Source organism: Thunnus maccoyii, chromosome 10 (assembly GCF_910596095.1).
Source record: "Thunnus maccoyii chromosome 10, fThuMac1.1, whole genome shotgun sequence".
NCBI classification, from domain to species: Eukaryota; Metazoa; Chordata; class Actinopteri; order Scombriformes; family Scombridae; genus Thunnus; species Thunnus maccoyii.
Genome location: NC_056542.1, coordinates 5684680 through 5709128, shown reverse-complemented (window position 1 = coordinate 5709128; position 24449 = coordinate 5684680). Strand labels below are relative to the sequence as shown.

The 24449-nt window shown below is 38.7% G+C and overlaps 1 protein-coding gene across 2 annotated transcripts; it reads left to right on the top strand.

Annotated features, from left to right (window-relative positions):
* Window positions 1–10874: 10874 nt before the first annotated feature.
* LOC121905517 (homeodomain-interacting protein kinase 3-like) lies at window positions 10875–19298 on the top strand. 2 transcript variants are annotated; one of them, XM_042423791.1, is made up of 14 exons: window positions 10875–13079; window positions 13946–14212; window positions 14314–14505; window positions 14918–15099; window positions 15197–15320; window positions 16141–16251; window positions 16376–16444; window positions 16642–16829; window positions 16919–17128; window positions 17244–17314; window positions 17421–17535; window positions 17616–17686; window positions 17953–18302; window positions 18462–19298. In XM_042423791.1, the coding sequence occupies exons 1-13, from the start codon at window positions 13032–13034 to the stop codon at window positions 18069–18071; spliced, it is 1767 nt and encodes a 588-aa protein (XP_042279725.1). In that variant the 5' UTR covers window positions 10875–13031; the 3' UTR covers window positions 18072–18302; window positions 18462–19298. The 2 variants fall into 2 exon arrangements, with proteins under 2 accessions (XP_042279725.1, XP_042279724.1); XM_042423790.1 differs by lacking the exon at window positions 10875–13079 and having other exon boundaries at window positions 13752–14212.
* Window positions 19299–24449: the final 5151 nt, after the last annotated feature.

Below are 24449 nucleotides of genomic sequence, written 5' to 3'. Positions count from 1 at the left end.
ATGTCTCATTTCTTGGTTCGATTTTTCTTCACTGCTTCTTGACACACACACACAAAGACACAAAATTAGCTTTTCATAAGCCATGCTGAATCTCATAAGCTTCAGGTGTTACTGTGAAATACCAGTCTGGAAAATATCCACCGGTAATAAAATGAGCCCAGCAGGTGGAAGCTGGACTAGTCAATAACTACGGGATCATATGCTGTATTTGGTCATCAGCAAAGTAATTTTGGTTTAGACTCATACATGGCAAAAGGAGAAGTTCATAATCTTTCAAGTTTGTCTTAAAACAACAGTCAGGTGTCCGTATAAACCCTAAAGAAGGTTTTCCTCGCTGTAATCATTCCTCCTGTTCATACTGGTGATTAAAAGATCCCCTTCAAATGCACTTTTCAGTGAAACCCTTAAATGCATTTTGTGCAAAAATGCATTTAAAGGTTTATCTGAAGCTTATGTGAGGCTTCAGCAGTCTGAGTTAGTCATATCAAGTGGACATCTGACACATTTAGTCTTTTAAGCATCAAATTCCCTCTTTGTGTTTCCCCGTTGAGCTGCGGTGGAAGTATAGTAACAAAAAGAGGGACTTTGGCACTAAAAAGACTGTAACGTTGAAAGATATCTACTTGATTTGACTCATTTGGACAGCTGAAGCTTCATATTAGCTTCAGATGAACTTTTAAATATATTTTTGCAAAGAGGGACTCTGGATTTTGTCCCTCATCACTTACATTGTAAGTGCATTATGAAGAGATCCTCTAAGTATGAACAGGAGGAAATTATTGTTTAAAGACAGACTTGAAAAATTGTGAACCACGCCTTTTAGTGCATGACAGACCTTTCTAGACCAGTAAGTGAAGTAAAATTGGCCACAGTTAAAGGAGCAGTGTGTAGAATTAAGTGGCATCGAGCAGAACAGACTTGGCAGAGCTCGCCATGTTGCACTGCCATGTTTCTACAGTAGTCCAGAATGGACGAACCAAACACTAGAAAGGCTCTAGAGAGGGCCTTTCATGTTTTTCCTGAGTGTCGCGGCTTCCGTAGGTTCTCCTACATGCTTTGGAGGGGGAGGGGTATTCAATTGGTTGCAATCTGCAACCTCACTGCTAGATGCCACTAAATCCTACACACTAGTCCTTTAAGACCAACACATGGTTAACATCAACACATTGATATTAAGTAATAAGTGTGGTATATTATAATTTGAGGTACATTTTTATCCAGTTGTAGAAGTAGTTTTTAAGTAAAAGTTGCAACCACTGTGTATAAAGCTGCAATAATCAGTGGGTCAAATGACTGTAATGTGATTGATGGGTTGTTTATATTTCATATAGATGAACCCACAGAATGATCACCCAACTATGCTGTTCTCCTCAGCTCAATGTAACGTTTTACTGTCTTTCAGCTTTTTGTTTTCATCAACCTCGTTTCCAGCAGCAGCAGGAAGCTGTTTCACCAGAAAAACCTCCACTGTACACTACTCACTCACTACTGAGCAGAACACAGAAAAAGTTAGCCACTAGCTGGTGTACATAGTGGAGCATTTAGCAGCTGAAGAGCCAGATATTTTCCTTCAGGGTTGGTGGAAACCAAAGAAGGAGAGTGAATATTGGACTTATATTTGCCAGTTGGAAGGGAAAATGACTTCAAATGTTAATGCTGCTGATTGTCTCCTGGATGTGTACAAGCAACGCGTTGACCACATCAGCTTTATACAGTTATAATTTGTCAATGTTGTGTTTACAGCTTGTAACAGAAATCTATTAATGCTACTTTAACCTGTTGTAGAAGTTTTCTGATCATCAAGATTATTCCAGTGATTTAATACTGCACTTTAAAGACAGATTATAGATTTATAAGAATGGTCAAAATCGTTGCAGTGGCAGAGATATCCTGACTTTACACTTCCTATAATGCAACTCAAGCTGAAACACCTGGTTGAGCTACAGAAGTCATTATACAACTGTATTTACAGGCTGTGAAGTACTTCCAGTGACTCGTAAATTGACTGAGACATGGAAAATTGGTAGAGTGTCCCTTTAGATAAAAGAAAAAAAAGTATTGGCACCAAAACATACCAGAGCTTAAAATGTATCAGAGGATAACAGCTCCTTTAAGAGGTTTAAGTAATTGATGCATTAAACTCTGAACAGTATCTCATGGAAAGATCACTGAATCTGATGACTTCCTTATACTGTTGGACAATTAAAATAAAAACAATATTTGACAAACTTCTCATTTGACTGGAAAATCTTAATCTACAAAGTAACGACAGCTGACAGACAGAAGTCAAACGTTTCAAGTGCAATGTTTCAGAGATTTAGTGGAGAAAAATATAAAATCAAGCAAAATGGAAATCCTCAAAGTACAAGAACCTCATCAATTATACTGAAGTGCAGTACCTCAGTCCACATACTTCCACTTCATACATGTGGCCCATAAAGTAGTTATACTGATAAAACCAACGTTACAAAGTGCTTCACATGAATGAGACAAAACCAACAACATAAATAAAACACTAAACCAGATTATATATTCAATGAGCCAAATCTAGGATGCAGAACAAGATGAAAAATAAGGCATCAAACTTTAACTTTTTCTAAGGTCGACTGATAAAATTTAGTTTTAAGAAGTGGTAAAACTGGTATGAGTCCTGAGTATTTGAAAAAGGTTACCTAGTAAACTATACACTACTATACTATATACTATGATATTAATTAATAAAGAAGAAACACAGAAGGCAAGTAATCTCCCCAAAACCCAAAAGATATCACGTTTCCTTGTGAATAAAGGATTTGTAGACTAAAAAACGAGGTTTGTTACTGTATTTTCTGCCATTGTGTCCGTGTTTTTCACAAAGAGCAGCTCCAGGAGGAGAAACTGGATTATCTGTCGCCTTTGTGTCGGGATTAGGGACGTTGCTACAAAACATCTGCACATAATTCATTCACAGTGTGTAAACTGCACAGTTTGTAGTGACATCACAGGCTTATCGAGCTATTGTGGACGTGTGTGTTTCATTCTTATTTGGAAAAATAGTGACGTCTATACTCAAACTTCTTTCATCTTTTGTATTACAGAGATACTGTGTGACATCAGCTTCCACATATATTTATATATTTTTTTCTTTTCAGATTTGATTTATGATTGAAACAAACTGTAATAGATACGACAAAATGCTTTATTTCATCTCCAGAGGCACTAGTTAATTGTACACAGCAAATTTGCAGGATAGCACGGTTGCTTCACAGAATATATTAAATGAACCAATCACAACTTGTAATAAAAAATCAATACAAAAAATCTACAATTCAGGAATAAAGGCTTGCTTATTTGTTTACTTCTATTTTACATGTCAAATGTAATCACTGCAAAACGTTTTATACAAAATTGATAATTGAGAGAAACAAACTGAAGACTGGATTGGTTTAAAATTCAATTAAATAACTGATGAATAACACAACAATGTCACATTACTCAGTTATTTAATATATTTAATTGATGTAGTGGAAATACTGAATCATTTTTTTACTTTTGTAGATTGTTGTACATTTAGATTGAACCTGCAAATTTCATTCTAGGTCATTACATTACTTTCTGTATTTCTACATCCAATTTGCTACAAAAAGCCCTAAATCATGGTGTGGTTGTTTTGCTGCCTTAGCTGCTTAGCACTCTGTAGCATCTGTGTGTGTGTGTGTGTGTGTGTGTGTGTGTGTGTGTGTGTGTGTGTGTGTGTGTGTGTGTGTGTGTGTGTGTGCGTGTGCGCATGAAGGGGAAATGATAAGAATAACACGGTTCCCATCGCCATTTAAAACCTAATCCCAGCCGTCCAGCGCTGTAATCTGGCGGGAGGGGGGATTTCTCTGTCCGGCAGATTGACCATGAGGATGTTATTGAGAGGGATGAGGGGCCAGAGGGTGATTACTCCCTCAGTGGGAGGTGAAGAGGAGGGGGATGGTGGGAAAAGAGCTCTTAAATTTTTTGTGTCAGATGAGCAGAGTAAGAGCGTAAATACACATCAAGCATTGTGGGAACAATGATGGTGCATCTTCAGTTAAGACGTGAAGCATGAGGCTCTTTTATTTTAACAATACGATACAAACTTTTACTGTCAGTTTACACTCAAATTCATTTTGCATCCTTAGGCAGTTCCACTCAAGAGATTTACACACAGATTAAACATACAGCTCGGTGCAACCACAGTTGTTGTTGGCTGCAGTCTTGTCTTGTTCTTCTGATAGAAACATTTTATATCATTATTATGAATGTTTTAACAACCGTACCTGCACAGAAACAAACATTTAATATTTTTTAGCCATCTGTACAAATGGGGGAAGATGTCAATTTTAGAACATTGTTAATTTACTGAAAAGACACAAAGTGTTTGAATATGATTTCAGTTTGTTCAGTATCATCAGGCATAAGCCAACACGGTTAATGGGTAATATGTCGGTAGGGTATTAAATGTAGTTCTTGCAAATATAAAGAAAAAAGCTAAAGGTTATCTTACCCCACTGCTGGCGTAAGATGCCTCCACATGTAATTTTTGATGTTAGGTATCTACAGACTTTGTAATTAACATAATACATACTATCTCATCAAGAGCATTTGCTTTTATTGATTTCTCTTCTACTTTGAGTAGGATAACATCTTTTTTTAAAGGCCAAGTTCATTTAGATTGGTAATTTTAATGAGGTTTAGCTTTCAAATAGTTTTCCTATGTTTTATGCTAATGCTAATTGTAGTTAGCTTAGATTTTAACAGCAAAAAGAGTCGGTACAGGTTAAATAAGGAACTGTAAATCATGCAAAAATATTCTAATAGAGCCCCTGATTACAAATATAGATCTGGAAATGTGCATATGTTCACATCAAATCAAGTTTATTATTGTTATTACCATACATTTCTGTGGAAGGCAAAATGAGAACCACTAACATTTAACATGCTAACATTAGCATGAACAGAATTTTAGCTGAACACACTAATGTTAGCATGTTAACAATGTTGAATTCACATGTTAATGTGCTTACAATCAACACGGCAACATGCTGTTTAGCATTACATGTACATTATTGTATGACCATGCTAGCTAGTGTTGAATTCAAAGTACAGCTGAGGTTGAGGAGAAGCACTCAGGACTGACCTACAGATATTCTTAGAGTACAAGTGAGGCTCCAAAACAAACTAGTTTGTATGATGTATCAGGCAAATGTATTTATACCGGCACACTTTCATACAGTCTCTCCTCAAAAGCATTCATGGTGTTTCACTCGTTTGTATGTACGAAAAGCAAAGGAAGTGGTGGTATGAAATAAAAGGAGCTTGAGAAAGAAGTTCAAATCCTGCCTACTTTAAACTCCACACTCGATGTTGGAAAGGTGTGGAGGGACGGGGATTCAGACGCTGTTCGAAGATCAGACAAACACTTTGTTTGAGGCATAAAGACGCCTTAATGCTGCTAGCCTGGTTAAAATTAAGGGGATGTCGTCTTGCATTTTCACAGTCGGTCAGGCTTCTGGCACTTGGAGTAAATCTTGGGCTGTTTTTTTTTTAGAGACACAAAAGTCCAGCTGCTCAGCGTTAAAAGAAAATTAACCAAAAGCTTTTATCTATAGATAATGCCGATAATATATTTCCCTTTGAAGCAGCCAGCTGAAGGGTAATTCAGTAGCTGTTGGGGGGAGTGTTTGTCTGATTATTTTGCAGTCAGCCAGTTATTCAAACGGGCAACCATCCAGTCCCAAGTCAGACTCCCAAACCTCCAAGCTACTGCTGTCATGGACTGGTTTCCAGAGCAGAGAGAAAACAGTCTGAAGACAAACCAGCTGCCTGCGAAAGAAGCAAGAAAAACCGACCAATTTGCATTTTGCTGATGCTCCGCCTGAGAATATCTGACAGCGAGTGAGGACGAAGGAAGTGTTTTACACAAGGGCATTTTAAACTTGACACATGGGCTCAAACCAGTGACCCTTACAGTTACTTCACAATCTGCCGTGATACTGCTGATGTCTGATCTCTATATTTAGGTGCATATTTCTCATTCACCTCTCCCTTGATGTTCAGCGTGTACAGATATACAAAGAATATGAATGATACTGACAGCGGAGAGTAACATGATTGACATGTGTCTGTTGGAATTTGCTCTTGCGTCAGTAAAGCAAACAATAAGATGAAGTCTGGATGTTAAGTTTGTCCTTTTCCATTGACCTGCATCACATTTGAGAGGGGGGAAGAGTTCACTTTGAAACTTATGTGATGTATTTGATGTTTTCTTACCATTCTTGTTGACTGGATATGCTGATGGCTGAAAGCAGGGGTGTCACCTGGCCAAAACATGGGATTTCTAGCATCTAGGATTAAAAAAAAAATAGAATAAAACTCATGGAAAAGCCAAGAGACAAAAGGCTAATTTGTGAGTGGACAATTTTGTATAATTTAGCAGAAACCACACTGTTTGAATTCCCTCAGAAACAAAATAAAAACTAAATGAACCCCCAAAAAACAAAGAAAAGAAAATATCAGAAAACCATTAGCCATAAAACACCATAAAACCACAGAAAATTAGTATTTTTTACTAGCTATGATAAAAAAAAAACAGTATCATCATGAAGCCTCCCGCTGGTGAAGAGTGTAAATAAATTAGTGAAGCTTCAGTGGGTTTATACACATTTTTATAGATCATACAAATACATTCATTAGCACTCGTGGTCCTGTATGGTTCAGCAAAACACCAAAGCTACTTCACCTTGTGTGCACACTGAGCATGACTGTATAATATATGTGTGTGTGTGTGTGTGTGTGTGTGTGTATAAGTGAACACACTCCTTCCCCAGAGTGTTTCATAATTAACATGGCCGCTCCCTCCGGCATCCCACATCTGCACTGAATCTGCCACAACTGATGAGCTTTACACTTTACAGCTCAACCGTTCTCGCTGGTTCTCTCTCTGTATTTTATCTGTCAATCCCTCTGATTTACCATCTCTGACATCTCAGATTTCAACTTCCACTTGATGGTTTTTAGCCACATTAGCAGCTTGCGGGATAGAAAAGACCACCATACAGACGCTGTGATGAAACTTACACTCTCTTCAATCATTTACTACTCCCTTCATAACAGAGACCCTGAATTTTGCACTAAATCTATATTTCATACACGAATCAATCATCTTCATTTTGTGTCATCGCTGACAGCTGTAGCTTGCATTCTTAGCAGGAATTAGTGTACATGCCGTTACTTTTTCACTGTCCAAAAATAAAAAAAGAATAACTGGTGTGGTGTCGGTGCTGGAAGCTGAGGCGAGAGCGGCCAGCGCTGGAGGACGGTGCAAACCTCCAAAATATCCCAAAACTGCATTTCAAACGGCGGACCTTTGCAATCACTATCTATCTATCAATCCTGCAGAGCGCTCTGGCCGGCATGCAGCTCTTCGGTGCAGCACCAGCAGCAGTCCTGGGAAAAGATATCTGACGAGGAAGAAAGACGAGGGCAAAATGGGATCCCTGAGCTGCCAGACGGCCGCCTTGCTTCTAAAACCACCAACAGCTGCTTTCCGTTAATTTATCTCCAGCAGGAAGAGACGGTAAAGAAAAGAGCAAGTGAGAGAGACTCGGTGTGTTTTGCTAATTCTTGTCTCATTTGTGGTCTGATAAACAGTAAATTCATCAAATTCAGTGCCCCATATTGCTATATTTTCCAAGCTACACATAATACAGCCTCTATGCTTGACTCAAGCTGTTAACTCCCAGTTCTACAGAACATACAGATAGGAAGTAGCAGGCTAGCGGTACAAGCATGGACACCTGGCCAATCCTAGTGCTTGAATGCTATGCAGAGCGTCTTGCCAAGAAAAGCAGTGGGATCTATAATAACGTGTCTGTTGCATAGCCTTTGTTGCTAAGGTTGTTGCCAAGGTTTTTCCATGTTTGTTTGCATTGTCTACTCTTCTAATCTGGATCAGATTTGGGCTCGAACTATGGATATATTTGAGAAGTTCACATTTTGATTAAAGAGCAAGAAAAAGTAGTGAAATCCTACAAATATAGTTTGTTTTAATGGTTGATTCAGCTTCCGAGAGCTAGCCAATCAGAACAGAGTGGGCTCCTCGGGAGGACGGCCTTAAAGAGACAGGAGCTGAACTGATGGCTGAGTAAAGGGTAAATATAAGATAATTAAGTAGTTTATTGAACTGCAAATCATGCAAAGATATCCCAGTAGTGCCCCAGAATAAAAATATAGACCTGCAAATGTGCAGAATGTGTCCCCTTTAATTTAACACTCAGAATTCAGACACTCAAATAAAATGGCACACTATTTCATATATAGGGAGTGATTTCGGACACAACCTCACGCTTATTTGCTTATTTTTTGCTCCACTAGTTGTTGCTCTTATTGTTAAAGTCAGTCTACAAATATGCAGCTGCAAAATATGTAAATACTCTGTAGGGCTAAAAATATAATTCCAAACCAGGCTCATAAAGGCAATCTGTGTGTGTGTGTTTACGTGCTCTAAAACGTGCACACTTCTTCATTTGCTGTATTTCAGTGACTGTGTGTTTTTCATCATGTGGAAAATCGAATACATCCACCTGTGTGTATATGACTGCGTGTGCTTCTTAAACCCTGCAGCAGCTGTACCGCTGCAGGTCCTTGCCCTTTTGTTGGAGGAGCCTGTTGCTATAGCGATGGCTCCACAGTTACCGTTGATGAGCCTGTGACACCCAAGGTTCTGTCTGGCAGGTCGGTGCGCAACACCACTGGCTCAGTGATGATTGTGGATGCTTTGCCATCGTAACCTCAACCACCTGCACCACCAAATACATAATCTAATCAGAATTGTGTTGCTAGGAAACAGCCTGGATCCAAGTTTGTGTACAGTCAGCTGTTGACGTTTGCAAAACCTGAAACAGGATGGAAAAAAAAAAAAATCGAGGTAGTGTTTCTTGCTTTGGGAACCATTGCCCGACGTAATAGTGGTTACATAACAGACATTTCACTTATCACTTTTCACAGACTCACCAGGGAGGAGTCCTATGCTTTGTTTTATGTTTATTCAGACTGCTATAGCACTTGTTTAATGAGATAACATGACATGATGGACAAAATGTACGTCATCAAGATTGAATACCCCTGTTGCAGTAGACAGAAATAGCCTAAATTAGCTATTTTGGTTGTTGTTATATATTTGTAGCAGTTAATCAACATTGTGGCTCCTTTTTAATCAGCATATGTGTAGAGAGATAGCTAACACAAAAACTAAGCTAAGAGTTTATTTCCATGTTCCATTTCTAATTATTTAGTTTTAACCATTTTCTTCTTTTACAGGTTCCAGATGAAGTAACAGATAAATAAGTTTAAGTGTCTTGAACACAAAATGTAAAAAAAAAACAACATAAATTCACATGCGATGAGAAATCAGCATTGACTACCAAAGACATCCAGTTGATTAGTTTAGCAGCTATTTAACATGTCTCATAACACTATAAATCTCACATTCTTAACAAAATTAATCCTTTTTGTGACCATATGAAGTAAATTACTCAACAACACAGGTGAGTGACGGTACTCACAGACTGATTTACTACAAGACTCAAACTAGGAGAATTTTAAAGGTGCGATACCTCAAACCTGCCTGTAGCAGTTATGAATTTACAACGGAAACTGACTGGGATCAGAACAATATTTGATTTATTTCGAAATAACTACCACTGGAGGCTTTAGACATTTTACCACCAGTTTGTTGACACTAATGTAGTTATTTTTGCAAAGTCAAAAGATGTTGTAGCTGTCAGAAAGTCCCAATATCAGAGACTCAACTCGTTAGCTGATGTTAACATTACATTTTATATAAGCTAGGCAAGCTAACGGCATGCACAGAGATGAAATTGAACTTATCATCAAACTCTTGGTGATAAGTGCATTTCAGTGAGAGTAAGTGGGTGAACAAAGTACACTCTGTATGCAATATTTAATGCGTGCATGTACATCACATGTATAGTGCACCTGCACAAAAAGCTGATTCAGTGAAACACTCTGGTGGTGCACTGTGTTAATACTGCAAACCAGTCATTTTATATTTATATTTTCAGGTTGTGCGTCCCATTCTCATGAACGCGATATCTCAAGAATGCTTTGAGGGAATTTCTTCAAATTTGGCACAAACGTCCAGTTGGACTCAAGGATTAGATCTTGGTGGTCAAATTCAAGGTCACTGTGACCTCACAAAACACGTTTTTGGCCATAACTCAAGAATTCATTTGATAGTTATGACAAAGTTTCACACAAATGTCTAATAGGATAATAATATAATAAATAAAAATGATGAAGTGATGATATTTTATATCCAAAAGGTCAAAGGTCAGCTTCACTGTGACATCAAAATGTTCTGCAAAAACACTTCTAGCCGTTATTTAACGCCATAACTCAGGAACAGAAGGGGAGATTGTGAACATATTTCAAATTTGGTCGGATATTTAATCGATGACACTAATCTTGGTGCCCAAATTGAAACTGGTAGAGATCTTTTGATGTGTTTGAAGCATCCACATTTTAGAATTTGCAGCTTCTTTGCAGTAACATCCATATCTGAAGCATCGTCTACTGTCATGGCTACAACTTTGTGTTTTTATCAGAATCAGCTTTATTGGCCAAGTATGTGAACACACACAAGGAAAATACACTTAATACCTTTTATTAAATTCCTTCACTACAAATATTATGCGAGTCTGGGTAGCATACAACCGTGAGGCGGCATTTCTAGTTCGAGTTCTGTGTGGTCATGCATGTTTTCATAGTTGACATTTAACTGCTGTGTGTGCATGCTCATCAGTGTATAAATGTTGCTTGTTAGTGTGTGTGTGTGTGTGTGTGTATGTGTGTGTGTGTGCGTCATACTGTCTGACAGGTTGCTGTCTTACGCTCCAAACTGCAATGTGATGGCTGTGTATGTATGTCAGTGTAGCAGCATCATAGCGTTATGTGCCAATAAGCGTGTGTGTCATAAAAAATGGAGAAGGCTAAAGTAGGCCAGCGGTTCACAGCACCACAGGGGCTTGTGGGGTGAAGGAGCCATGCAAAGACACCTCCCTTCCCCTCCCGCTCTGCCTTCGTCTTTGTCCTTTCTCATCTCCTCTCCTCTCCCCACCTCCTCAGAGCCATTGTTTCTTCACTGTCCTTTGTCTGACTCATCCAGCGGTACAGTGAGTGACAAGGACCAAAAAACACACTACTGTCTATACAATCATAACATGATAACGATGGCTGTAATCATAAGTAGCATCACAATCACGACCATGCACCTGGATATCTGGTCCGTTTTTGATTTATTTTCTGCTCTGAGATGAAATGTAACAGCTGATGATGATAATGATGATAATAGTGACAGATGATGATGATGATGATGAATATATATAGTGATTTATGGTAATAATCATGGTAAAACAGAAAGCAACATGCACACAGGTGCTTTATCTTTTAAGGTGCAGGGATTTAGTAGATCCTTAAGAGTAGATTCACACAATTAGAGGATTCTGCATTCATTTTATTGGCGACACAATCATCATTACTATAATTCACCCTATTATCTGTTCATGTAAATAAGACATCAAGATTCATGAGTGCAGTGAAGGTTTGTGTATGTTTGATGTATTTAATTAAAAAACAGAAACATATTCCACTGTTTCTGAGGGAAACATGTCTCAGATGACTCTTATGTGCAGCAACAGTGCAGTGAAAAAAAGCCCTGCTTTGACCTACTTTGTTATGTCAAGCTGGTATCTGTATATATGAATATATATAGTATAAGCAACTATTTCTTTTATGAATTTTGAACTGTATTACTCAACTGTACGGTAGGGCTCTAGTGTGAGGGTCTTGGTCTTTTTATGTTTTGTCTGATGCTTTGACAGTTTTTATTCCCTGGTCCTGAGAGAAACAATATTTTATTTCAGCTGTATTTTTAGCCACAGCAGCAGTGGTGAGTCTCTAGGTATGGCTGGTCCACCTCTTTGGTCCAGACTGAAATATTTCAACGCCTATTTGATGGATTGCAATCACATTTTGTACAAACATTCAGGTTCACCAGAGGATGAATCAAACTGTCTTTGGTGATCCCCTGACATTTCCTGTAGCTCCAGCATGAAGTTGACTTCCTGCACCGACTAGCACACATTAAAGTCACAGCGAAACAGAGATTTGAGTGTTTTTAGTTTCTGTATTATAATGTATTTTCCAGTGAAACAGAATATGTGGGTGTAGTTTGAAGGACAAGTGAACTTGAACTTGTAGCTAGTCCTAAATGTTGCTGAAACAACAGTTAAGTGTAACCTGGACATTTAAAAGACTTTCATTTTTAGTCTGATTGTAAGCCAGACATCTAGAAACAGTTTTACCTGCAAATCACTGAATCAGTGCCTACTGTGAACTCTAATATATTGCCTTTTTGTTTTGTTAGCTAGAAAGTGGGTGTTGTTTTAAGTTTTTGTTGGTAAAAATTACTATGTCCAAGGTCAAGAGTGAACTTCCACACTCAGTACTTTTCATGGCAGTTGTGCATCAATTTTTCAATGACTGTGACCCATAGATTAGGAAGAAATTTGTAGTTTTTGCTGATTTTTCACTGAACATGAAACATACAGATCTGACTGAAATGTACATTTCTTGTGTTATTAACCTTTTCTGTCCAGACAAGTGTGTTAATTTAATAAGTGGTGCAATCACATATGTTTAATAAAGAAAAATAAATCTTATGTTCTTAAATGTTGTGCATCAATGGTGGTTGTTTTCCAGCTGAATATTAGGAAAACAAAAACAACAGGTTGCCCCGGGCAACGGTCATTTTCAGACATCTATAGTTCTGAACAAAGGCTCTACTTGCCCCTCCCACAAATGTGACATCATAATGACCTTTAGAATCAAAGTGATGCAACAAAGTACAGCAGGAGACTCAACTCACCACTTTTCATATAAACTGCACTTCAACTGATGCACATCAGTGAGAGGATCGACTTCGACGTTTCGATTTCAAGAGGACCATGTTTGGAACCAGAGAGAAATTGTCACAGCAATCGAGCGAAACCATGGTGAGTTGATCAAATCTGTTTGTTTGAGTGCAAAAAAAGTTCCAAGTTCCCTCTTAAAGACAAGTGATCTCAAACTGTATGTTACAATGTCAATACAAAGCACATTTTCACACAAATTATGTAATTTAGTCCCACTTTATTGACATATAATGTACAGTAGAGTCCATGGATCTGCTGATATTAGCAGATAAACAGATACAATATTTTTTAAGGTTCACAATTTTTCAAGTTTGTCATAAAACAATAGTCAGGTGCCCAAATGAACATTGAAATAGGTTTTTCTTGCTGTAATCATTCCTTCTATTCATATTGATCATCAGTAGATCCCTTCATAATGTACAATATACAATATAAATGATGGGGGACAAAATCCACAAGCCTCCTTCTGTGGAACAATGTATGTAAAAGAGTATGTGAAGCTAATATGAAGCTTCAGCAGTCTGAATTAGTCCAATCCAGTAGATATCTTTCAACGTTAAGTGTTTTTAGTGCCAAAGTGCCAAAGTTGGTACTTGTGTGTTTGGACACACTGTGGATTTTGGCCCCCATCACTTAAAGTGCATTTGAAGGGGATCTTTTAATAGCCAGTATGAACAGGAGGAATGATTACAGCGAGGAAAACCTTTCTCAGTGTTCATACGGACACCTGACTGTTGTTTTAAGACAGACTTCAAAAAATTGTGAACCTATCCTTTAAGTAACTATATAAGCTTAGGTAGTTGCAACCCATCTTTCACCACTTATATTTAAATATAAAATGTTATCAAGTCATGTTGTATGGATATGTAGAGTATATTGCTGGTGTCATGTTGTATGGGACAAGACATGACTTCATATTGTGTCTTTTCTCTCCTGCTCTCCTCCAGTCTATGAATTATCATCATCCTACACCATCTGAATGGGAGACCATCTCCTCTTCCACCTCTTCTTCCACCTCTTCTTCCACCTCCTCTTCCTCCTCCCAGGACATCCTAGACGTGCTCTCCTCTCCCTCCTCTGACTATTTGGTTCAGTCTTTTCTTGGGGAGGGCTGTTTTGGGGAAGTCACCAAGTGTCTGAAGACAGCGACCATGGAAACCGTGGCTGTGAAGATGGTCAAGGACTGCAACTTCACGGATCAGGCGAAGAATGAGGTAGAACAGACGTGATGTGTATCACAGTTTGATTTGCACAGAGCTTCAAAAGCACTATACACTGTACTGACCTCAAATCTAACATCTCATTTGTTCCCCAGGTGGAAATCCTTGAAGAACTGAGGGCTTTCGACTCCGACAAATTCAACTTTGTCAGATACAACGACGTCTTTATCGACAGAGAAAGCGTTTGTCTGGAGTTTGAAATGCTGGACATAAGTCTGCTGGATTTCGTGGAGAGGAGACCTTCCTGTTCTCTCCTCGTTCAGGAAATACGCCCAATTCTGCAACAGGTAGGTGTCACTTGTGATTGACATAGTAGAGCTGTAGTAGGGTAAAGCAATACATCATCCACCAGGTTTAGTAGTAACCTGTAAATTGTTGAGTATTTGTCAGAGATTAATTTTTGAGGGCATTTTTTTGTGGTGTTGGTCATATTAGTGTATTTTAGTGAAGGGAGTTCTTGTTATTTTATTCTCTACTTCTTTAGTAATCTTTACTATTGTATTGTACTCCACTGCATTACACTGTAGATCCTTCTATTTCTGTTCTACTGCATGATAATAATTTGACCTTAAGTGACACTGAGCTCAGCCTCAAATGTTTTTAAAACCTTTCTAGCAAAGCCCTTAAAAGCTATTCAAAAATATCAACTGTGCCAATGTACTGTAGTTCAACTCAAATGTGATTTCTTCATGACCTCAGGTGGCCACAGCCCTGCAACTCCTGAGGAGCCTAGGAGTTGCACATACCGATATCAAGCCCGACAACATCATGATGGTGGACCATATCAACCAGCCACTGAGGGTGAAGATAATCGATTTTGGCTTGGCCCGCCGTGTCTCACAGTCAGACTGGGCCACGGACATTCAGCCACTAAATTACAGGTAAGTGACTATGGCAGAGTTCTGGCTTTAGATTTCATAACCGATAAAGAAGCCAAAACTATAAAACCAAAATAATGTGTTATATTTCATTTTGTAGAGCCCCAGAGGTCATCCTGGGCTTTCCCTATACGGCGGCCATCGACATGTGGTCTCTGGGCTGCATGGCTGCAGAACTGTTCCTGGGCGATTTGCTGTACCCTGGTAACTGTGAATATGACATGGTAAGTGTACAATTTAAAAGTCAACAAAAATGTTCCATTCATTGTGTTTGAGGGACAAAAAAACCAAGAATAAGCTGTTTAAGTAGAATAAGTAGAATAACCACATAGTGGTGCACATGCTACTTTTTTAACATACTAAAACTTAAAATCAATTTGTATACAAACAATATCCTAAAAAAAATAGTTTAGCGTTTGGATAAATTTGCTTTATTTATGAGAATTAGATCAGATGATTGACACCAAAGGTAGATCTGTGCATTAAGTACAGAGCTGGAGCTGGAGGCAATTAGCTTAGCATAGCCTAAAGACTGATAGCAAGAGAAAACAGCTAGCCTGATTTTCTCACCAAAGAAAATGCGTGCGTACCTCCCCCAAAAACCATGACCTTGATGTTTTTACAAAATGCCTAGCAGCACCTATAAACCTCTAATTAACACGTAGTGTCTCATTTGTCCATTCACAAAGAGAAATGTAAAGCTACGTGGTGTAACTATTTCTTGGAGAAAATGCTACGCTAACTTTTTCACCTGCTTCCAGTCTTTATGCTAATCAACCGCCTCATGGCTCTAGATACATACTAAAACATAAATGGTATCAGTCTTCCCATTTAACTCTTGGCAATAAGGCAAATAAGAATATTTTCCTGTCACACTATTTCTTTAATTTAGTTAAGAACAGCGTAAAAACTAACTTCTCTTAGCAAGTGAGCTTTACTGAAGCAATTCTATAATAGTTGTTGAAAAAGCAAAAATTTACAAAATCTTAATATGTTTCTCATGTACCAACTGTAACTGACTTTTTAACTTTGTTGTGTCCACAGTTAAGACATATTATACAGACTCAGGGTCAGCTACCGGAGAAGCTTCTCAATAACGGAGTCAAGACCAGGTGCTTTTTCCGGCAGAAGAGTGACCGTCAGTGGAGATTAAAGGTACCAACACTCAGAGGCTTTCACCTCTTTAGCTCCGTCTTTCCATCAGTCTGTCTTTGTTTCTACCTTTAACACTCATTATGCTTTGGACAGATTAGCTAACTCTAATATGACCTCTCTTTAGACGCCATTTGAATACGGAATCATCAGCTGGTCCAAGACGTATTTCACCTCCCTGGATGATATTAAGACGGTAGGAAATTCATCGAACATCACACTTTTAGTACTTAAGAATGAAAGCATTTGACACAAAAGTACCACCAGTAAAATGTACAGTACCAGTTATGTTTGGACACACCTTTCTATTCACTTGAATGAGAAAGTGTGTTCAAACTTTCAACTGGTACTGGAAATGAGATTTTGCTGACATATGTGTTTTTTCTGATCCAGGTTCACCCAGTATGTCATCTGTCAGACGAGGACATCGCGGCTGAAATCGACGACCGGGAGAACTTCGTGGATTTACTGAAGCAGATGCTGGAGTTTGACGTTGCTAAACGGATAACACCCAGCCAGCTTCTTCAGGACCCGTTCATCAGCATGAGGGACATCGCAGCCAGATACCCCGACAGCCTCTAGTAAGTCTACATTTAGATGATATGTTTAATATCACCATTGTAATGTGGATGAATTAAGTTGTTTAATTTATTGATTTATTGTCTTTCAGTCTTCAGTCATGCGGTGAAATGATGGACGTCTGTCGGCATCAGAGTCTGAGCTCAGATAGCTCAGGCTCTGAAGTTCAGTCCATCCAGCAGCCGTGCCCGAACCCGCAGGCCTCCTTAAGCTTCACCAGCCAGGACCAGACCAACATCTGGATCACATCTGCCATCAAACCTGTGGAGAAAAGACTCAGGGACTCACAGAGCGATGACAGGTAAGTGTTGTAGATCTTTTTGCACTTATTTTACTGTATACTTACTATATGTGTATATTATTGGATATTTTACTATTAAAAATCAAGAGATTCACATAGTATTTGGTCTATGTAGATGCCCGGACTGCATTTCTCCAGAGAGAAAGAGGATTAAGATGGACATGGATCTCATCCAGAGACACACAAGTAGGTTAATCTTCAGCAACACACACTTGGGATCAACTGGTTTTAAATTTGTTAATCAGAAACTTTGTAAAATATGATATTATATTCTTCCTTCTGTCTTTTTTAGATTTGCCTCAGAAGTCCAAAGAGGCTCCATCTGAGGCTCCATCCAGGGAGGTCAAAGTTAAGCCTCAGAGAAAAAGGAAGTGGGACACTTTTATGGCTTCACACAGCAGCGACAGGTAGGTATTTTATTAAATCTGTACATACTGTTAACTTATGTTAAAATTCAACATATTCAAACAATATTTGGTCTTTGCAGAAGTCCAGACAGTGTCTCACCAGAGAGGAAGAGGAGGAAGATTAACCCTGATGATGTCCAGACACAAACAGGTAGGCCCATCTGAATGTCGGTTTGATCATGTGTTTGCATGTGAAGTCAACACTAACTGCCACTTTGTAACTAGAGTGTTTCACACTAAACTCACCACTTTCTTCAGTTGCACCATTTCTACTTACACTGCAACAACTTGCAATTTATTTTAAATAATTTCAGTGGATGATATCTTCAGGTCTGAAATTAAGTGATAATGTTTCATAAGTGTTAGCTTTTTCAGCGTAATAACTACCTGTTTGTTATTCTTTCTCCTTTTTTCCAGAGTTGCTTCAAAACACCAAAGAGGCCCCATCTGAGGCTGCGTCCAGCGAGGCCAAGGCTAAACCTCAGAGGAAAAGGACGTGGGACACCTTTATGGCCTCACACGACGGCAATAGGTAGGTATTATTTTACTTGTTTTCATTAAATTTTAGTTTCAAAATTCAAGAGATTAAAACAACAAATTTGGTTTTTAGCAGAAGTCCAGACAGCGCCTCCCCAGAGAGGAAGAGGAGGAAGATGAGCCAGCTTCAGGGCTCCAGAGAGGCTCCACCTGAAGCTCCGTCGAGTGAGGCCATGATGGAACCTCAGAGGTCCTGGGCCTCTTTTACAGCCCCATGCAGCGGCCAATGGGTATGTATTATTTATCTACTGTTAACATTTTACTGTTTTCTATGCTGTATTTCTGTCATTTGTCTTTCTTGTTCTATTCTGTACACAAATAAAATTGACTCGATTTGATTTGACTGCTGCCCAAATTCAAGAGATTCAAACAACGTTTTATCCTTACAGAAGTCCAAACACCACCTGACCAGAGAGGAAGATGAGCACGGATGAGCTGGAGCGACATGCAGATAAGATCACTTTTTAAGCCCTGTTATAAAGAAATAGCAGGTCAAGTCAGCCATTCAGCTAGATGTCCTGTATCAAGATGAGACATTTGTGGGTAATTTGGGGAAACTTTGTAAATTATGGTGAGATGTAGAACAAATGTTAACGAGCATATATAGAGGTATGCTCTAATATGTCAACATACTCACTTGGGATCAATTTACTTGAAATTATTTTGCCAGAAAATGTCTAGATATGATCTAGAGGTTTAGTTTAGTTTAGTTTATTAGGATCCCCATCAGCCATTACACTAGGCAACAGCTACTCTTCCTGGGGTCCACATTAACACAAAATACAATACAAGTCAAGATAAGATGAAGAGAAAAAAAACAATGGACAAAGTCATAAAGAAAGAAACACAAAACTTAGATGAAGTGAGGAAGATTAAGATGTTCTGCAAGTCTGACTCTCTATCTGCAAGCACAGGAGTCCACGAGAGGCTGAATGCTCCTGAACTCTGAAGAGGCTCCAGTGATGAGGACCCAGACCAAGTCTCCGAGGGAATAAACGGTGTCTGATGAGGATTCAGAGACTGACAACAAGCAGGTGTAGTATCACTTCCCTGTGAGTGTCACTTTTAAAATTAACAGTTGATGTCATTGTTTTTTTAGGCCATGGATGTAACTTCGGCCAGAAGGACCCAGAGCTGAAGAACGGTGCCAGAGTGAAGAAGTTTGAGGACTACAGATCAGGACAAGGATATAGATTTGGTTGTAAATAAATAATTGTGTGTGTGTACTTGCTTTCTATCACTCTTTTTTCTTTCATGGGCACATGTGCGCACGCACATACACACATAAAGAGCCTGAAAAAAAATAAAATGTTTTCTTTACTGAATATGCATTTGTTGACTTGCCTGAAACCAGACTGCATCATGATTTTTTCTCTGACTTTTACATTTTATTTTATTGATAGACTAACTAACTAAATGTTATAATAAGTGTATAGAAACCTGTAGGTAACGTGCTTCTCTGTAACTAGCTGCTGTAAGGTTTTCAAACCTCACTTGAGATTCTGTCCTTCATTCATTTTGTGTATTTGGGCAACACAACTCAAGCGTTTCATGACAGAGCCACAGTGATGCTCAAATCTATCTTTAAATGATCTCAAAAACTTCTATTTGTATTATTTTTCATTCAACTCTTGAACTTATGGCTGTTTGCACAGCTGTTAACGAGTCGCACACTGAAACTAATCAGAGTTTGACAAACATTTGCACTCTTCGATAAACAGCTTTACAGATATACTTGCCTTTACGAAACGGAAATCATGGCCACTCTTGAGAAAGTTTACAATATTGTTTATGTTGAGATCACGGCAGCAGCAGCATGAAGCATCGGCATATAGACATCATATACTGTAGATGAGGGTTGTTGCAGACAAGCTCTATGAGTTTCTATTTGAAACTTTCCACCATTGTTGTGACCGGACACTGCTGCTGACCTTATTTTGTGATACTGCCCCCACCGGTCATGCACTGAATTGCATCTCATGGATTTCTGAGGACGCGCACAAACAACTCTCCCGATGAACGCAGGACACACGAGGTAGCCATGATGCCTACGCAAACACAAACTCAACTAAGGTTTTAGGCGAAAAACTACTTCATGTGTTGATCTTATAATCTTAACAGCTCTCTATGCCGACGCATCACTTGGAAATCTGTTATTTGAACTGATTTGAATATTAAATCCGGGCTTTAAATTTGAAATAAACTGATTTATTGTATGTAAGATTTTATCCTTACACTTATTTATTGTCTCCCTACATTACGTGTCACAGTTAGCCTTCTGTTTTAGGGTTTGTGATCGATTGAATTGCATTGAAAAATGGTCAACCTCATGATGACACTAGAGGAAAAAGTCTGCTGATCACTAAAATCAGCAGGATTCATCCTCTGGGGACTATGAACATCTGTACAAAGTCCTATGGCAAACCATCCAATTATTGTTGAGATGTTTCATGCTGCTAGTGTGGCTAAAAACAGTCGTTACTGAGGAGATTAAAAATAGCAAACAGCTAAAGATGACTGAGGAACATATGACTCTGTATTACAACACAGCACCTCATAAGCTACATGAATTGATGTCTTGTTGGTAGGTGGCAGAAAACATCTAAACCAGCTGACAGATATGCAGCCATCATCTTATTACAGCCAAAATACGGCTAACACATTAGCAAACAGTTTCCTTCCTACACATGTGGCAAACAGAATTCATTCAGAGTCATGTTGCTGGCTGAATACAAGTGGTAAGTCCAGTATTCATACACCTTGTAGCTGTTAGCTCTCTTTTTGTCTCCAGCCATAGACTGTCTGTGTCTCCAACTGGTTTGTTAGCTTGCTAGCTGCTTAACATTTCTTAGAAGCTAGTCACAAACTGCCATGGGCAGCTAGCAAGCTTCTTTTATTGGAAACAGACTGAACTATACAATAAATGTGGTGTAAAACCAATAAATTCACTAAAAGAGGCTATAAAGCTCTATAGCTGCAGAGTTCAGTGTTAATTGTGCAGGATTTCGGCACTATCACACAGTCATTTGATTTAACGAATACAATAAATATAAAAATAATGATTAATGCAGGTCTAAAGCAGGCTGAATACACAATTGTGCAACCAGTCTTTTTGTATAAACTCAGTGGCACCCATGTTATTAAATTAATTCCAGCCTAAGTTTGTCTCTGAGAAACGTCAATTGGACTAGACAGAGACAAATATTAGAGAGCTGAAAGTATATTTTGGCTGACTTGGGGCAGTGGTGGTTATAGCAGCCTTGACGACAGGGAGAAAAAATGTTCAAATTAATGCCAACATGACAGAGTTCATCGTAGAGTCCACCCTTGATTGATGGTGCAGTATTAGACATCAACAAATATTAACATTCTCAAAGGTGGGCTGTATTTTGAACTGCAAACTCGAGAAGAAGTAATCTAGAAAATGTTTGCGCAGACGTTAGAAAGAGAGAAAGAAGCCTATGTGTGTATTTTTTTGAGAAACTTTCATTGCATTGGGAAAACAAAGAATAAATGGTGCATGTGTGTGTGTGTGCTAGTGTAAGACTGTATGTTTAGCAGGTTTTTGAGGGTGCAGGGGTTAATATTTTGGAGAGACCGATAATGAAGTCGGGGGACAAATAGTTTATTTCTGTTCTGGTTAGCAAACAGAACTGAAAGTGAAAAAGAGACAAGATGAGGCAAGGATGGATATTTAGTGAAAGAAGAGTGTCAAGGAATGGAAAAATGAGAGTAGAGGAATGAAGAGAAGGTAAATAGGTATAAATGGATGTAAAAGAAAAGAAGGGACTAGTTGATGTTTGAAAAAGATGCCTATGAGGCTGTAACGGTCATTATACAAACCAGAAATCAAAATGTGGATGGAAAGTGGGGAGAAAACCTTCCTATACTTTGTTCCTTGCCGCTGGGCAAAAATGTAAACATAACATTAATTTTTCATGTCACTTTCATGTCAGTATCTGTGTTGCCACGACTTAAACCACTTGAATGTCAAGCGTTCCCATGACGCCTCATGAGTTTCATTTGAAGACAACACATTTAGCACATTAGCATTGTTAGAGTGAGCTATGCTTTTTTTTTTACAGCCTCAGGCATTTAATGTAACATAACGCTGTGTTCATGTCATATAGGATGGACGACTTGTGTTCACATCACATCATCTGACAAGGTTGAAGATACTGTGCAATGTCAGTGTAGCACTGTATCCATGAAACTGAATTAGCTTGAACAAAGGACTTTAGCATCTGGTGTGTGTAGCATGCATAGCTGACACTAATGGGGAATTTAGTTAGTTTCAGTGGTTTCTTAGTAACTGTTGGACAAGTGAAGTTTTTAACTACTAATGTTGACAGTATATAAATAAAATAAATCAAGGAATAACCAAAGTCATTTGGGATTCATCCTCTTTCTGTAGAGTATAAAAAATGCTCCAATTTTGGAATATTTCCACTTGATATGGCTAATTCACGCTGCTGAAGCCTCTTATTAACTTTGGTGTAATTTGGAATGCATTTTTGCTTGAATCAAGGACTGGATTTTGTTGAGACTGTCCTCCCAAGAAAAAACTTGCAAATGCAAGTACCCCATAACATCGAGTGCCCTCTAGTGTTTGTGGTAATTATGACGAGAGCAAAGCAATCAAAAACAATTGTCACCTAACCCCTAACAAGGTGCTTATTTTAATCCAAACCATGCTCTTTTCCTAAACCTCGTCAAGTGGTTCTTGTGTCTAAACCTAACCAGATCTTAAGCATAGCATTGTCACATCAGCAGTGATTTCTAACGATCAGAAATATACATACATATACGACATATTTTGTCGTTAAATTTGGAGGACTTGTTGATTTTATCCCTCATCTCTTAATTTGGAAGAAAGGGAGGGCTGGTATGGAGAGGAGATAACAGTGACATATAACTCTCTCTTGTATGTATGTGCATGTGAGCTGTGCATAATGATTGACTTGAAGAGATCTGAACTTGTCCTTGAACAATAAACCAGGGCACACCATCTAATTCCCATATGTGCAGCAAACAGCCTCCTTATGAAACAAGCTCCAAGGCCAGATTCTGTTCTCATTACCACGCATTTGTTACAGAGTAAGCTAATGAGACTACGATTTAGTCTGCATGTATAGAGATATAGGTCATAAAATGACCCCAGGACTGCTATTACACACTTATCAAACTGACTTTATGATGTTTGTTCCAGGAAGCAGCAAAAGCACACACATATATAAGGATGGATGCTCTAAAATAACAATGAATCCACGCTAGCGAGCGATCCGTTCTGACAACATGAGAGACTTTAACTGCATCAATTTTGTGCCGCTGCATGAAGCGACGTGAAGTGCCAAATTATGTTGCTGTCGTAGTGTCGCCTGTCACACCTATAGGCCTTTTTCACAGCAGACATTGTGACTTGTCGTAGCAGGAAAAGCACAGGTGTTACTAATAACATTAACAATGGATCTGCTCAGTTCAAGTGTGACAGTGTGACAGAGAGCCGGCGTGCACAAGGACACTGAAACTGAAGCAGCTAAATGGAATTTAGCCGTCATTCATTTTATTATTTACACCTGGCTTTTCCTACTGTGATCTGTCAAAGTATCTTCCTGTAAAAAGGCCTTTTCTTTGTTTTGATGAATAGATACACTTGCAGAGAAATCTCGGGGTGCTTTAACTTTTTATTCTTTTTGCAACTGCACTTGAGAATAATGGAATTACAATGACATGGAAAAAAAAGAGAAATTTAATGACAATTTCAGCTTTACCAAAGTTTGGGTTTCTGTTTGTTCATCTCAACTGGAAATGAATTACAGTACTTGTGTTCCTTGCAGTGAGAAAACAAAGGAAATACAGGAGATAACATAGAGTAGCTGGTGATGAAGGATGGGATATTGTATTTATTATTCCTTCATAGATGCAGACGAGGGTGGGGGGGGGGGGGGGTCTTTATGTTTTAGGGGTGAACAAGAGGGATTAAATGTTCTTAATCCATGTGTTGATGAGCACTGTCCCCTATTTCATATTGCTAAAGCACTGTGTCAGGGATGTCACAACAACAGCACGTGACCCCGAAACAGACATGATAGCTCTAAGAGGCATTAACCCCAAAATACTGGAAAAAAAACGGCACGCCGCAAGACAGAATGAGGCTGAGTGTGTGTGTGTGTGTGCGTGTGTGTGTGTATTGTGTGTAGTGAACATCAAGGTTATTGTATTATAATAGAGGACCTCAAGCCTCAGCATCAATTCAAATCCTGTTTCCTGTCACCAACTGTGTGACTGTGTGCGCCTCTGATGTCTGCGAGGAAGATTCTTGTACATTTAGGCCACATTTACATCACTGCTTTGAACAGAAGCTCTAGTAAGAGTGA

What these genes read in the sequence shown, in the direction of transcription:
- LOC121905517 (XM_042423790.1), top strand. Translation starts at nt 13,850, where the DNA reads ATGTTGTATGGATATGTAGAGTATATTGCTGGTGTCATGTTGTATGGG. An exon ending in ATTCAGCCACTAAATTACAG is followed by an intron (nt 15,100 to 15,196) that starts GTAAGTGACTAT and finishes TTCATTTTGTAG; the next exon opens with AGCCCCAGAGGTCATCCTGG. An exon ending in TGATGTCCAGACACAAACAG is followed by an intron (nt 17,687 to 17,952) that starts GTAGGCCCATCT and finishes CCTTTTTTCCAG; the next exon opens with AGTTGCTTCAAAACACCAAA.